Genomic DNA, 15,696 nt, shown 5'->3' on the forward strand with positions numbered 1-15,696 from the left:
GTGTGTGTGTGTGTGTGTGTGTGTGTGTGTGTGTGTGAAGGGGCTGTGGGGTCTACAAGTGTTGCCTAGGAGCTGAGGACTCTTTTGTCCCGATTACCTGTGTTATCTGCGCTGCCCTCTCAACTGGATCACTAGATCAGTAAGGAAGAGGGGGTGGCGTACCTAGAAAGAGTCTCAGGGCTCAGAACACAAGGCACTGGCCATAAGATAATGAATGTCATCAGAAATATGCCTGACGCACCTTCCTGAGGCTTCCACCCACTCCTGATCTTCAGATGCCATGCAAATACACACCACACCGGGGACAGGGACCCTGGTCACAGAGCTGACCTCAGTCAGAGCTGCGGGGACTGAGTCCTGAAATATCCCAGGGGTGGCGGAAAAGCTGAGAGGACCGAGACAGCCAGCGGGGCTGCACGGTCCCTGGGGGGGGTCAGAACCGAACACCCTGACACTGGCATCTCGGAAAAACCCTGTCAGTGGTAACTGCAAATACCAGAGGGTCCAACCCCCCTTCCCTACGGCCCCAGGCAGGCTCAGTCCTTGGCTCCAGGGAAGAAAATAACAAAATGAGGAGAAAATAAGCTGTTTGGCTGTGGTGTAAGCAGGAACATCCGTGCAGAGCTGCCCACCAACTCACCCTTACTCAGTCTTTCCACACCATGCCAGGGCCAGGCATGAGACAGACCACCCCCTTGCCCCCTCCCCCGTCTGGGCTAAAAGCAGACACACTGGGTTGGTGAGAGAGCAGCAGGTTATAAATATGCCCAGGGAACTGCCGCCAACTCGCTCCCCTGTCATCCCCTGGGAGGGGGTAGGGTGGGGTGACACCTAAGGAGGAGCCAGGGCTGCCCTATTCAGTGAGGCCCAGAGAGAAGTGGAGCTTCCAACCGGCTGCTGAAATATTTATTGATTTTTCTTTCCTTTACCTTTCCCAGGTGAATGTCCACCTTTGACGTGTGCCCTGGAATTTTGTCTACCCCACCCTCCCTGGTATATGGCCATATGTCCAGCGTGAAAGGGCTCAAAGCCCTGAGCCATTTCCTTACACCCTCAAGAAAATAGCAGACTTTTTATTCACTCACTGAGCAGACATAGTGGGGTGGGCGCGCGCACCTGCAGTCCCTTCACAGGTGCATGCACACCCTACTCCTGGGTGATCGCCCCAGCTCCAGCCTCTGTTCTGCATGCTGTGCCTTCAACCTGGCAACCTCCCAGGGGAACTGAAGGGAAGGGAAGGGAAGGGAAGGGAAGGGAAGGGAAGGGAAGGGAAGGGTGCTATCCAGCACTAGAACTGTGCAGAGTAGGTTATATGAGAGGCTGAGAATAAGACCCCTGAATATGCTGCCCCCTTTGCTTTGCCTGGTGGATAAGATCTTTCTCTTCCTCTCCTCCTAACCATCTTCCGCTTGAGTGACTGCTGTGTACCAACACGTAGGAAGGGGCAGCCATTCTGTGGGATGCTGAGAGGATGAACCAGACTACTAGAGCGAGAGTCCTGCCTCCCAGACACTTGCTAAGTAGATGCCCATCTAAGGCAAAAGGGGCAGCCCTCCTCTTCCAGGACTGAACCCCTGCCTTCTCCATCCTCCCTATTAATCCTCGGAAGTGAAGGGGCCGTCCCTGGCGGCCCTTCAGCCCTATTGTGGCCCCTCGCCCTCCTCGGCTGGCGTCTAATTAACTCCTCCTGCCCCTGGTTTTGTGTGCCCCCCTTACTCCACCTTGTCGGCCCCGCCCCTCCGCTCGGTCCGCTCCCCCCGACGGACATTCCAGTCAGGCCGGGCCAGTGTGCCAGGGCAACCAGGGCCAGACCGAGGCCTAATCCCCCCTCCGCCCGGCCGGGCTCAGGGAGCCCCACTCACCTCCCAGCTCTCTAGGGGCTGCTTGGCTCTGCTGTGGCGGAGACACACAATCAGGACAAAGGCGCAGCCCCCAGGGGGCTAACTCAGCCTTCACGCCCAGGTTGTGCGGCATTTGGGGAGTTTAATGAATTGTCCATCACGCCTTTCAGGGCCCGCCCGTCAGCCTGGATTAATCTTCGGAGCCCTGGTGGGGCAGGAGACACTAAGCCTGTATTTATTACTCTCCCATTGTCACTAATTGAGGTAATTATCTGTGACTCTGGCCTGGCCAACAATGCCGCATTCACTCCCGGGACCTCGATGGGCCTGGCTCCCACTCTCAGCACCAACCCTCCCTCCCTTCCTCTCTAAAACGCGCCAAGGGCCAAGATGGGCCCTGGAGCATGTTGGGAAAGTGGACAATGTTCCACAATGTTCCACCTTCACGTAGTGTCTCCCAAAGCCTCCTCCACTATGGAGCTGTGTTGAGGAGAAACCTGGATCTCCTAAAGTTGGTGAGAGAAGAGGGCACACAGGCTTGACCCACAGAAATCACAGGCCACAGCCAGCCTGGCACGCTTCATTCCTGGGTAAATGGCACCAATGGCCTACAGGACTCTGGAGTGCTAGAGGGCACATACCATTCCCTGCTAGATTCGTGCTGAAGAGGTTCTGGAAGCGGAAGCTACCAGAGTTGCCAGAGCGGCTGAACGTTGGAGAAAGTTAACAAGAACAGGAGAGGGGCACCAGGGAGCAGAAGGGCAGGATGCGGAAGCATCCTGGGAAGAAGCAACCAGAGTCAGAACATTCCCCAGGGATCACACCAATGTGACCATTAATTAGCGCCATGCAGCAAGCTGGAGAAAAACCCAATTTAGAGTAGATGTCATATGAAGATGGCCTTCTGGGTTAAGGGAATAGTCCTGGAGAACAAATGTGTGTGTGTGTGTGTGTGTGTGTGTGTGTGTGTGTAATGTGTGTGCATGTGTTGTGTATACATGTATGTGTGTGAATTCTTGTGTGTGTGTGCGCTTGTGTGATGTGTGTGTGTGTTTAAGATACAATAAAGAAGAGTAGACTTAGATGAGACTTGATTTTGAGATTCTTGATGGCAAAAATTATGTTTTGGGTCACTGTTATTTTTATAAGATCCTAATACTTTACCTAGAATGGCAGGCTATATGAAGCCCGTACTTCACAACAGTTGCGGTCTGTCAGATCTTCTCTTAAATGTCTGTCCTCGGGCTCTTCATTTACCTAGTTCTTGGTCAAAAGAAATGTCTAGAGCATTCCTGGACAGTCCTGTCCTGGATGGACAACTGACCAGCTGAAGGATCCTGGTAGAACTCAGAGCCAAAGTTCGAACAGCGCCACCTCGTGGCAATTCTTGGGAGAGCTTCTGGAGACACTAGCTAAGAGGATAGAGCCAGCGGCTGCAGGGGCTCAGGCTGGACAGCAGCCATCCTCCTTCACGGCTGCGTTGTTGTCTTCAGGGCTTTTATTTTAAATCGTCCCTCCATTATTTGAAGTAATGTATCATGCACCCCGGGCTGTCATCAAGTTTCCCATGTGCTAAAGATAACAGTGAATACCCGGTCCTTTTGCCTGTACCCACTGTGTGTTAGGACTTACAGGGCTACCATGTCCAGTTTATAGAGTTTTGGGGATCAACTGTGGGGCCTTGTGAATATTAGATGAGTTTCTATCAACTGAGTTACATTCCCCTGCCTCACTTCCCCCTTCTTACACAAACCTTTTTTGGAGGTGTTTTCCATGCCAAGATTTATTGGCTACAGAGTCAAACATGTAAATCAATGTATGTAAATCATATTCTAGTAACAAATTTCAAAGGGTAACCAAGTCAACAAAGATGCCAGGCGTGGTGGCACACACCTTTCCTCACAGCATTTGGGAAGCAGAGGAGGGTGGATCTCTGGGAGTTCTCAGGCAGCTTGGTTTAAATAGAGGGTTCTAGGTGAGTGGGGGCTATGTGGTGAGACCCCATCTCCGATACAGTCCCACCATCACTAATCCACACTAAACCAACCAACCAACCAAAAAGCGAAAGCCCAGCAAAGGTCACGATGGAGAGCAGAGCCAGGGAAGTATTCAGAACTGAAGTACAATAAGATACTCCCAGCTCAAAACTCTCTGTCATCACTCTTTTGATTCTTCTCACAAAAGCTCCTGTGTTTTCTTTAGCCAGAGGCAGAGCCTCATGCTTTTCCCATATTGGCTTGGAATTCCTGGGTTCAAGGGATTCCCCACCCAAAACCCGCCATGTAGCCAGGACTACAGGTGTGTGCATCGCCCCATCGGAAGGTCAGATGCTTGCTTTAGCCTTGTCTTCAGTAACCTCTTCGTGACCAAGGCCTCTCTCTTCCCAGGGCCTTGTTCCCTGTGGAATTCATATGTCTTCTCACATTCTGGACACATCTGTTTCCTCATCGTCTTTGTGAGAACTCCCTCAAACATCCCCTCTTCAGCTTTCCCTTGGCAGAGTGACCTTGCCTGCCCGAACTCTTGAAATGCTTTGCTGGCCGTCTGTGTATGCAGTAGACCAGGCTTCCACCTGCATGAGGACACAGGTTAGGTGTCTCTCATTTTGCCATCCTTGCCAGCACCAGATAGGGACATTATATGCCCTCATCAAATGATGAATAAGTGGATTCATGGATGAAGAAGCAGATGCATGGATAGATGGATATGGAGAGGCACTTGAATGGATGATAGATGAGATGTGGGTAGATCAGTAAGTGCATAGGTAGGATGCATGGATAGATGCATGCATAGGAAGGATAGATAGGTGAGTGGGTGGATGGGTGGATGGATGGATGGATGGATGGATGACTGGATGGATGACTGGATGGATAATTGGATGGATGGTGGATGGATGATTGGAGGGATAGTCGGGTGGATGGATAGGTGGATGGATGGATGGATAGATGGATGGATGGATGGATGGATGATTGGAGGGATAGTCGTGTGGTTGGATAGGTGGATGGATGGATGGATGGATAGATGGATGGATGGATGGATGGATGGATGGATGGATGGATAGATGGATGGATGGATGGATGGATGGATGGATGGNGATGGATGGATGGATGGATGGATAGATGGATGGATGGATGGATGGATGGATGGATGGATGGATGGATAGGTGGATGGATGGATGGATGGATGGTGGATGGATGGATGGATGGATGACTGGATGGATAATGGATGGATGGATAGGTGGATGGATGGATGGATGGATGGATGGATGGATGGAGCATTTATCCACAGATGACTTGCATATCCTAGTTAATACAAGGCGATTCAAAGAAGGGAGCCTACCCCCATGGCATGCCATGAAGAGGCAGGAACGCCCCTGGTTTAAATTTTTCTCTCTATGTGCACCCTTTGAAGACTTGTCTCCCAGAGGCATTTGTGGATATATCCCATTCCCTATGAGTCCAAGTCAAGGAGGCGTCCTCCTCCCACTTCTTTCCATAAAATATGGAAGGGTTCACAAATTTGAATGTTGGCCTTGCAGAGGCACTGCGCTAATCTTCTCTCAGTTGCTCCAAAGTTAGTGTAAACAGTGATCTCCCCAAAGGTAGAAGGTGTGCCCGAGTCTCCTCGATGTCCCTGGCACACATGGTTAGTGGGCAAGTGGACAACTGAGTAATTACTGAGAGAATACTACCCTGTCCTCAACGGACACTCTGTGCACACATCCCAGGACCCTGCATTGAGTGGCTCTCCTCTCCTGCAAACACATCCACATCACTGATCTCTTTGTTTTGTTTTGTTGTTTTTTGGTTTTTCGAGACAGGGTTTCTCTGTGTAGCCCTGGCTGTCCTGGAACTCACTTTGTAGACCAGGCTGGCCTCGAACTCAGAAATCCTCCTGCCTCTGCCTCCAGAGTGCTGGGATTAAAGGCTGGCACCACCACTGTGCTCACTGATCTCTTTGATGTCCCAGCTAGAGCTCTTGGGGTCCCCACCCATTTGTAGGGGGACTCAGGACACCTCAGAGCTCTCCCAAGTCTAAAAAGGGCAGGGTTCCTGGCTCCCTTAATGCCTTATCAAGCACAACAGAACTCTGGGGCAGAAAATGTTCCCAGGAAGAACTTAGCTTTGGGGAGAGCCATGGGGTCCCCTGCTAACCTAAGATCTGTTGCCCCCAAAAGAGTCGCCCTCCAGGACCTGCTGTCTTTTCTCCTGATCAAGGGGGCAGTTCCAGGGTGGGGGTGGTTGTGCCCTCCTTCAGAAGGCTGGGTGGCTGGCAGACACAGCTAGATTTAGAAGTCATTTTCACAGCAGGGAGTCGCTAACCTGCCACCCACAGGGCCCCATGGGGCCTAAGATACTACTTACCAGGGTCTGGCCCTGAAACCTGCAGACACTCCTCTCCTTCTCTCCCAGAACTTTGGCAGCTGGTTCCGACTCTATCCTTGGCAAGCTCTGGAATTGCCCTGACACCCTAAATACTCAAATGTTCCCCCACACAAAACGGGTGGTTGTTACCTAACCTAGGATATGTCTTTTTCAATGCTGGGGACCAAACTCAGGACTGTGTACATTCTAGTCACGTATGCATACTACCACCGAGCCATCACCACAACCCGGTTCCCAAGGCATTGCACTCCTCGCCCACACTTCTTTCTTTTCTTTTCTTTTCTTTTCTTTTCTTTTCTTTTCTTTTCTTTTCTTTTCTTTTCTTTTCTTTTCTTTTCTTTCTTTCTTTTTTCTTTTTCTTTCTTTCTTTCTTTTTTTTTTTTTGAGACAGAATCTTGCTGGGCTGAACTGGGATAGGCTGGAATTTGCTATGCAAACCAGGCTGGGCTCAAACTTGTGACCATTCTTGTACTCCTGACTCCAGTTTACAAGAAAGTGCCGCCATGCCTGGCTTCCTTCTCTCTCTTCATATATATATATATATGTGTGTGTGTATATATATATATATATATATATATATATATATATATATATGTTTTATTTTTGCCTGGATGGCATGCAGCTCATTATGTAGGCCAGGCTGGCCTCGAACACCCAGAGACCCACCAGCCTCTGCCTTCTGAGTGCTGAGATTAAAGGAGAGTGCCACCAACCGGGCTTCTTTCCCTAATTTTTATCTATAAGTCACCTCCTCTGTGAACTCTCCCAGATCTCCTAAAGCTAGGATCTCCCTTGACTGACTCTTCCTAGAATTTAACACAATCGCCCTCACTGTCAGGCAGGCCTTGCCATTTCTGCCCTTGAGCCCAGCCAAGAGTCTAGTTCCTAGGAAGCCGTTCAGTAAATGCTAGGTTTCGCTTGGCAGCAGAAAGGACTGCATTGGACGTGGTAAGACCTTTGGTATCTTTGATCTTTGCCCAGGGTGACCCAGCTTCCTTGGCCTCCTCCACCAACAGCAACAGGAAATGTGTAGGTTTCAGTCAGGATCGCAGGTAAATGAATATTCCTGCTGAGCTCCGACCAGTGAACGCCCCTAGAGTTGGGAAACCCGAGTAGGAGACCCTCATCTGCTGAGTAGAAGCCAGCTGTGGCTGTGGTCTGGGAGCCCTGCCCCCTCTGCGTCCTGCCTTTGGGTCTCTCTGGGTGTGATGTCGAGCTAATTGGAGGCTAAAAGCCTGAGTGATTTGAGAGCGGTCTAAGGAGTTGCGGGAGTTAGGGTTAGCGGGAGTAGAGACAGAGGGATGGGTTCGACCTGGTGACTGAGTCTGGGCGAAGCCCCCGCTCCTGCCCAGCCGACTGCTAAATTTACCTAGACTGACTCAGCCCTTGCCCGGAATGAGGGGTGGGTGGGGGAGTGCACTAGGGCAGAGGGAAGAGCCGGCAGGGGTGCGGCGGGGGGCAAGGAAGGGAGAGTCCCAGCCAGGGAACAGGGTGGACTAGAAGTTTCCACCAGAGAGGAGTCCTCCTCCCCCTCACAATGAGCGGGAAGAAGTCAAGAAGGACTGAGGGAGGGACACAGTGGGGGATAGGTCAGCGAAAGAGAGACTCCAGAGCTGCATAAAGGGACGAGTAGATTTACTGGGCGCCTGCTATGTGCCAGGCACTGTGCAAGACGCCTTATATACATTACCTCATTAAATCCTCACAACAACCCTGCGAGGTAGGTGTTTATAAACCCCCATTTGACAGATGAGGAAACTGAGGCTCAGGGAGGTGAAGTGATTTGGCCAAGGTCACATGGCTAATAAATGGCAGACACAGAGGAAGTGCCCAGGGTTGGAAAGAAAGAAAAGAAAAGAAAAAAGAAGAAAGGCTTAAATGTCAGTCTCAAACCGGTTGGCGTGGATTAATACAAAGAAGGGCTCGGCGCGCCCCAGAAGTCTGGGAGGCCGGAGGCCTGCTCCCGGCCCCGCGCGCGGTTTGGAGGTGTCAAGGCAGGAAACCGGCGCCGGTAACTAGGGATCCAGATAACTGGCAGTGCTGGTGTAGGGGCACTCGAGCACCAGCAACCGGGGGAATCCGCGACCTGCGCGCGCCCCGTAGTGGCTACAGCGAGTATCACACCCCGCACCGTCTGCTGAAAAATCCACCTTCCTCCTCGCCTGGCTGTTTTCCTTGGAGAGACACAGAAATTGTCAAGATCCTATCCGGTGGGCGATACCGTCTGCGTGGAAAATCCGGGTAACACTTCAGAGCGTCACTAAGGACACGGAGATGGAGGAGAAGGGGAAGGCCTAAAAGTGTCCCAAGCTGACTCATTGGCTACCTTCCCTCTCCAGCTTGGGCCACAGCAGGCCAGAGGCAGTGATAGGACCGTGATCCTGCTCGGCTGTGGGAGCACTCACCTAAACTGGGGAAACTGGAATAGAAGCCCTTTGTCCGTTTAAATCTGAAAACCTTGACAGTCTTCCGAACTGAGGATGACCGAAGTGGGTAAGAACCCTCAGATTCTTTCTACTCGCTTATTCACAAAATCCTAGGGACAAAAGAATGGGAGGCAGAAAGCGCTCATTTTACATTTACAGAAGTCCGGGATGCCCGGGCGCAAAAATAGTTACTCTGAGGTCCACCAGCTAGGTCAGTGGCAGAGTTGGAATTGAAACTTGAGTTGTAACATCAAAGAGAGCCCTCTCGCCAGGTTGCTGGTTGTATGTACGCATTCATTTCTTCTCTGCCCAAAGTTCCTCTGTCTCCTCCACTCAGTCACTAGGTTCAAGGCCTCTCCATAACTTTTTCTCTCCTGTCAGGGACCCTGCCCTGCCCATCGCAGGCACCATCCCTGCCCCTTCGCTTTCTCTGTCTGAACAGTTCCACACCGAATGTAGCAGGTGTGGATGGCCCACCCACACTTTCCCTGAAACTAACCCTTGAGTTGGCAAACGCTACCTTCCCTCGTTCCTCCTCTCTCCTCTGTTTCTAGTGTGGGAACAGGTATCGGTGGGAAAGAAGAAAAGGAAGCAAACGAAGCCTGGAGAGAGAGAAGGAGCCGGTGAGCCCAGGGTGGATGGGCTGAGCGACACGAGAACAAAGAGGGGCATCGCTCACTCCCTCTCTCTATTTCCCTGTGGCGTTTTCCTAGTGTCCTCTCGGACGAGACCTTCCTCGGTTTGACTGATGACATTCACAATCTCCCGGATACTGTCGCTCAGCCCTGCTGTCTTCCCGCCTTCCCTGGGCCGGGTGTTCCCAAGCGCAGGCAGGGTCCTCTCATTCCGCCAGGAGGCGCCTGGGGCGTCTGTGTCGCTTCCATCAGAGGAGCCGCTATGGACGCTGAGATCCTCTGCTTCGTCTGAGTCCGAATCTGGGGCGGTGTGGCGGCGGATGCGGGACACGGCTTCTCGCAACGCCCCGGCGTAGGGCCCTGGAGTCCGCGCCCAGCCCCCGCCCGCGCGCCGCGGGACCCCAGGCGCTTCTGAACCCTTCAAGCTGCCCGCGCATACCGGAGCCGCTGGGCCTAAGGTCGGGTGCTCTTGGCTACCTGGCTGCGTGGGGGCGTCTCGCGGGTTCACTTCTCCGACAGGGAACCCCAAACCGCTGGAGGAGCGCTCCTCCAGTGAAGAATCCCCCTGCTGTCCGACCTCGGCCTCGCACTCGTGACCCTCGCTCGGTTGGTTTAAGACTCGACTGCTCAACAGTCGCTTTTGGCAAACTGAAGGGTTGGCAGCGGCCCCCTCGCCCTCCTCCTCGTGACAGGGCTTGGGTTGCCTGAGGCTGTCGCTCACACTGCACGACTCCCCAGAGGGCACGAGCTGACCCTGCTGGGTTCGAGGGGTCGGAACGTACTGGGACTTTATTACCACGCATGTGGCGTCAATGACAAAGATGCCTTCTCTACCAGCGGGACCTCGGGAAATGCGGGGCAGGGTGTGGGCACGGCGGGTCACCTTCCAAACTTCCAGGGTCTCGTGTTCTGTCCCCTCTCTTTGACCCAGGGACTCTTTCCACCCGGTGCCTCCAGGAGCCCAGGGTCTAGGGAGAGTCTGGCTGTGCCTAACTGGAGGCTTTTTAGGGGAGGCAAGCCAACACGTGGGAAGCCATATCTGCTCACTTCCTTCTTTCCCTTTCCTTGACCCCCTGAGGTGCTGCCTGGACCTGGGAACAGGACGAGGTGGGCTGCTGATGGCGGACCCAGAGAGAGCTGCGTCCGTGCCTGGACCGCCAGTCGTTTTGCCTTGGGAATGACTATCGCCAGCACTGTTCAGGCCAGCAGCAACTAGGCCTGAGCTTTTCTCTATAGCCCCTTTGCAAGACTCTGGCCTAGCTCTGGCTGCTGTACAGCCTGGAGCTCCTCCTAAGAGTCCCCGTCCCTGTCTGAGACCCCAAGCTCCTAGAACATCCCGGTAGATTCGAGGATCCAGCCTCTTCTTCGTACGCCCTCCCTCTGTCCTGGTGGTGGCTGGAACTGGGGCTGATGAGGTGGGCGCCCGGGAGAGCTCTGGGCCTCGCTTAGTCCCCAGGGTCCTGTGGGGACCTTCATAAGAAGGTGGAGCCACATAGGGTGGCGGCCGGTCCCAGCGGCGCCTTGGGGCTGTGCCTGCAGAGCCTCTCAACAGCAGGTGAGCCTCGTAGCTAGGGGGCCCTGGCCTTCTGCCTCCCCATGGCCCCGCCCATGCAACCCCTGGGTCACCCTGCGGGAGCACGGATGGTCGGGGCGCTCGCCCCACCTGCCCGAAGCGCTCTGGTCTGGAGAAAACTGGAAACCCTGTAGGTTGGGCCGCCCGAAGGGCGTTCCGGGGCTCTGGGCGGGGCTGACCTAGGGGACTCCGTCGGGCCCCGCCAGCCTTGCGCCTTTTTCTCTCGGTCTCCTTGGCCTCCCGCTCCTGCGACGCCGCCTTTCTTTTCTCTTGTTCCCGGGCTCGGACCTCGGCGGGGGGCCCCGCCCGCCAGTTGGTCGCCTCCTGCAGCACCCTGGAGGCCCAGGGTCGGCGGGGTGGCGGCTCAGGGGATCCCGGGCGCAGCCTACACCTGGGACAATGAGCAGGAACCCAGGTGAGCAGTTTGCGGGGACAGAGAGCCGAGGTCCGGGGAGCTGGGAGCACTGGAGACCACTTGGGGCAGCCATGTGGGAGGGTTCGTGTGAGTGTCTGAGCGAGTGCACGTGCGTATATGTTAGGGCTAAAGTCGAAATGAGACTCCTCGCCATCTCTCCATGCACACTTTAACAGCGACTGCCCCATCTCACCGCCTGCCACTAGCACTCCTGTCCCCCTAAACAGCACTCAATGATTCAGGCCCCAGTCCTCGACGAGTGGGGGGAGGGAGGCGCGGGAAAGAGAAGGGGACAGCAGCAATCGCTGGTGCCAGCGGGGAGGTCTGGACCCCACTTCCCGCCCCACCACTTGCTGCCCCTCACCCCTCCTTCACTCACGTGCGGCTCTGGGGCCCACGGGCCCAGTAGCTGGCCTGGATGTCCATGGACTGTCGAGAAGGAGCGCGACGACTATAATGACAGGAAATAGTCTTCACTTCAATCACCAACAGCTTGGACTTCTGCACCCAGAGGCAGCTGCCGGACTCCTCATCCTGGAGCTCCCGGGGGCTGTCGGGCCCCTCGGAGAATAACGGGCCATCCAGCATCCTGCCCCACCCCACCCCGGCCCCCCACCCTCCCACCCGCCCCGTGAGCCCCCTCCCAACCCAGGGAGCCGGCGCCCACTGCAGAGCGGCAGGCCCAGGGACTGGCAACTATATATACCCGGGCACACGTGTGTGCCTGTCTGTGCGTGTGTGAGTGTGTGCTAGCGCGCGAGCGCGCGCGCATGTGACACGCCGCCGTGGACGGCTCCGCGCTGCTTCCTCCCCCATGTGCACGGCCGCCCCCTGGGGCCTGGGATTGGACGCCCCTTCCCACTCACTGCTCAGGTCCCCCAAGCCTAATGGGACCTGCGAGTGGGCGGGGAGAGACTTCTGATTCTTGCCAAGCTTACGGTGCCCTCTCCTCCAGCCCCCATTTCTTCATCCTTCCCGAAGTTTTAACCCTTTGCTTTCCTGCTTGTCAGGTTGCCTGACCACCAGTGCTCTCTCTATCCCTGCCTGCTCGCCCAGACTCCTTTCTCCGACAGGGAGTGGTGAGAACAGAACTCAAGGTCTCTGCCTGCCACTCGCTGCTGGTTTCCATGGGTTGGGGTGCAAGAGAGGCTGGCCCACAGCTGGGGGGAGCGGGCTATTTTTAGTGTCGGTGGCATTCGGGTGCAGCTGAGATGAGTAACCAGCTCCTAAGCAGTACAGAGAAGAGGTGCCGCTTTCAGGAAGCTTTTGTGCGACTCTGGGGGAGAGCTGCTCCCCCAAGACCTCAGAAAGGTGCACCTGTATGCCTCAGCTTTCTCTGCTGAGGCAGAACTCCATCTATCCTGGCCACCAAACAGCAGGACGACTCCTACTCTAAATATGGGTGTCCTTGGGCACCCACAGAGCCTTCCCTGAGCAGCAGGCTAGCTCCCCTAACCCAGAAGCCAGGATTCTAGGGTTACACAGTTCCGTGCCCACACAGCTCTGCCAAGCCTTATGTGGGGTGCAGATAGAGTGCTTAAATACATTTGTACCCTAACAGAGGGGGATGGACTAGAGCGCTCCTGTGGCACAGCCAAATCCCCTAGCAACAGAAAAGATAAAAGTGGCCTTTCTTTCCTAGGTCGGAGCTCATGCTCACCTCGCCTAGTTCACTTGACTGGCATGGTGTGCAGCTCACCTTTTGGACTCACTCGATTCTGGGGGGGTTGCTGCTTGCATCCTCAGGATCCCTCCCCCTATGCCTGTACCAGGTGTCCCCTGATTCACCATGGTAATGTTAGTGGCAGCACAGCCCACGCCAACCTTCCATGCAGAGACTTAGCAACCATGCCTGGCAACCATAGCAGCAGCTCAGGGGAGGGGAGAAGTGTAGGGAGCGGGATGGGAGGGCGGCAATGGCTCCTGAGGAAGAAGGGAGCCTTCTTCTGCTCCTGACTTTAGGAACAGAAGCCTGTGGGCTTGCAAATTGTGTCTCTCCCCGTTTTCCTCAGCTGTTTCCCAGGGGCTGAGACTTGGTGGGATTCTTAGGGGGTAAACGGGAGAGACAAAAGGTCCCAGTTGGTTTTTCATAGAAGTACTTAAGGAGCATCTGGATACAGAGCCTTCTTTTTAAGGGGACAGGGACCAAAGAATTGTTATAGGTCACACTCATTGAGAAACAGCAAAGTAGAACCTGACCTGTTCTGCTGTCCCTCCCCCGCCACTCCTCAACCCCCACCCTACCCCACCCCACGATTCCACGTACCTCCTGGCTGCCCTGAGGATGGCTTGCAGGCACTGCCAGGGCCCAACAGAATCCCACAGCTTTAAAGCCTTGCCTCCTCCCTGGACAAGTCCTCCTTGATGAGGGAATGTGACACAAGGAGACATTTGTCCTTTCCACCCCCTCCACACACACAAACATGCTCTAATTATAATCATTTGGAGGCCTCCCTCCCCCAAGCTTGGGAATGTGCTGAGAGCAAAGATGTGGATGGAGAGGGGGCTCAAGTCCTGAGAGCTGACCTCTAACAAGAGCCCTGATGTGTTCCCTGTGTTCCATCAGAAAGCCCCGCTTTGTGAAAACTAGCGTGCCCCAGGTTCCTCTGAAGGCTTGGCAAGAGAAGGGAAAGCCAGGGAATTACTCAGAACCTGCTCCTGGCTTGGATGCTAACCCCTATCAGCAAAGCTGAGGTAGAAGGAAACAGCCTGCAGGTCCTCGGTCCTTCAGGTGTTGGCTATCACTCTCAGCACAGATGGGTCTGGTGGGTTGACCCCAGCTCTGCTGTTCCTCCATGATGTACTTTCTACCTTAGAGGAAAGGCCAGGGAATTGTGGGTTCAAACAGACTACCAGTCTGGTCCAGCCTTATCCAAACAATTCAACCTCCACTCAGAAACGCTGATGACATTAGCATCTCTCTGCCCAAAGATTCTCCTTTTTTTGCCACTTTCCAGAGACCTGACACGTTAGGGAAATTTGCACGGGCCTTAGCTAACTATGGTCCAAACAGAGAAAGTAAGGGAAAGTAACTGGGAAATGAGGTGGGAACAAGCCAGCAGAGATGAGAGAGGACAGGAGCCTGGTGTGAAGGTAGGGAGGTGGGAACAAGTCAGCAGAGATGAGAGAGGACAGGAGCCTGGTGTGAAGGTAGGGAGGTGGGAACAAGTCAGCAGAGATGAGAGAGGACAGGAGCCTGGTGTGAATGTAGGGAGGTGGGAACAAGTCAGCAGAGATGAGAGAGGACAGGAGTCTGGTGTGAAGGTAGGGAGGTGGGAACAAGCCAGCAGAGATGAGAGAGGACAGGAGTCTGGTGTGAAGGTAGGAAGACACAAAACCAGAACCAGGCGGTTTAAGTTTAAATGCTAGTTTTAAAATTGTTTTTATTTTGGTTTTTCCAAGAGTGGGTTTTTCTGTGTAGTCCTGGCTAGCCTTGAACTTAGAGATCCACCTGTGTCAGCCTCCAGAGTGGTGGGATTAAAGGTGTGGGCCACCACTGCCTGGCTTTCTTTCTTTTTTTAAATAGACATGATTTCACTATGTAGTTGCTCTGTATTTAGACCAGGCTAGCCTCAAACTCAAGAGCTCTCTCTCTCTCTCTCTCTCTCTGCCTCTACCTCCCAAATGCTGGAACAAAAGGAATATCCCTCCATGCTCGGCTGCCAGCTTGGCCTTAAAACATCATATTTACGTGTATGCATGCTGTCGTCGTCGTCATCATCATCGTCGTGTGTGTGTGTGTGTGTGTTGGTGCACATGCCATGCTGTGCACACGGAGGAGGTCAGAGGACAGCTCAGTGGAGTCTGTCTTCTCTTCCCACCTCTGAATGGGATCTGGGAACTAAACTAAGCTGGTGAGTGACTTTACCAGTGTGGCACTGGGCGACACTGAGTCTCTGTGCTGCAGTTTAAAAAATTCTCCTCAAACTGGAAAAGGTGCTGTGGAGACGGCTCAGTTCGGGAAAACACGTCTTGAAAGCTTGAGGAACCGGGTCCAAGCCTCAGAACCTACATAAAAAGCCACCAGTGGTGTTTTAATCCCATGGATCTTTGGGGCCTGCTGGCCGGCCAACCTTGTCTATGTGGCGAAACCCCATCCCCCACCCCAAGGGGTCCCTCCTGAGAACCACTGCCTGAGGTGGTTTTCCAACTTACACACGTGTATGCACACACGTCCATCTTCACAAACTGGAATACAAAGAATGTTGTTATGAATGGGGCAAGGGCGGGCGGGGGTGAGGGGGCTGGCTTAAGAGCACTGGTTGGTGAGGGGACTGGCTTAAGAGCACTGGTTGGTGAGGGGGCTGGCTTAAGAGCACTGGTTGGTGAGGGGGCTGGCTTAAGAGCACTGGTTGGTGAGGGGGCTGGCTTAAGAGCACTGGTTGGTGAGGGGCTGGCTTAAGAGCACTGGTTGGTGAGGG

At 54.1% G+C, this 15,696-nt stretch overlaps 1 protein-coding gene across 1 annotated transcript; it reads right to left on the reverse strand.

The window, feature by feature from the left end:
* Nucleotides 1-7,840: 7,840 nt before the first annotated feature.
* On the reverse strand, nt 7,841-11,969 carry Ddn (dendrin). The gene is made up of 2 exons (XM_021184207.2): nt 11,655-11,969; nt 7,841-11,251 (listed from the first exon to the last, which is right to left on the reverse strand). The coding sequence occupies exons 1-2, from the start codon at nt 11,861-11,863 to the stop codon at nt 9,328-9,330; spliced, it is 2,133 nt and encodes a 710-aa protein (XP_021039866.1). The 5' UTR covers nt 11,864-11,969; the 3' UTR covers nt 7,841-9,327.
* Nucleotides 11,970-15,696: the final 3,727 nt, after the last annotated feature.

The sequence above is a fragment of the Mus caroli genome, chromosome 15, assembly GCF_900094665.2.
Source record: "Mus caroli chromosome 15, CAROLI_EIJ_v1.1, whole genome shotgun sequence".
In the NCBI taxonomy this organism is placed as follows: Eukaryota; Metazoa; Chordata; class Mammalia; order Rodentia; family Muridae; genus Mus; species Mus caroli.

Bases quoted from the DNA above. Each gene is read 5' to 3' on its own strand.
- Ddn (XM_021184207.2), bottom strand. From the start codon at position 11,863: ATGCTGGATGGCCCGTTATTCTCCGAGGGGCCCGACAGCCCCCGGGAG. The intron at 11,252-11,654 runs GTGAGTGAAGGA...TCATTGTCCCAG, and splicing joins CGTGGGCCCCAGAGCCGCAC to GTGTAGGCTGCGCCCGGGAT.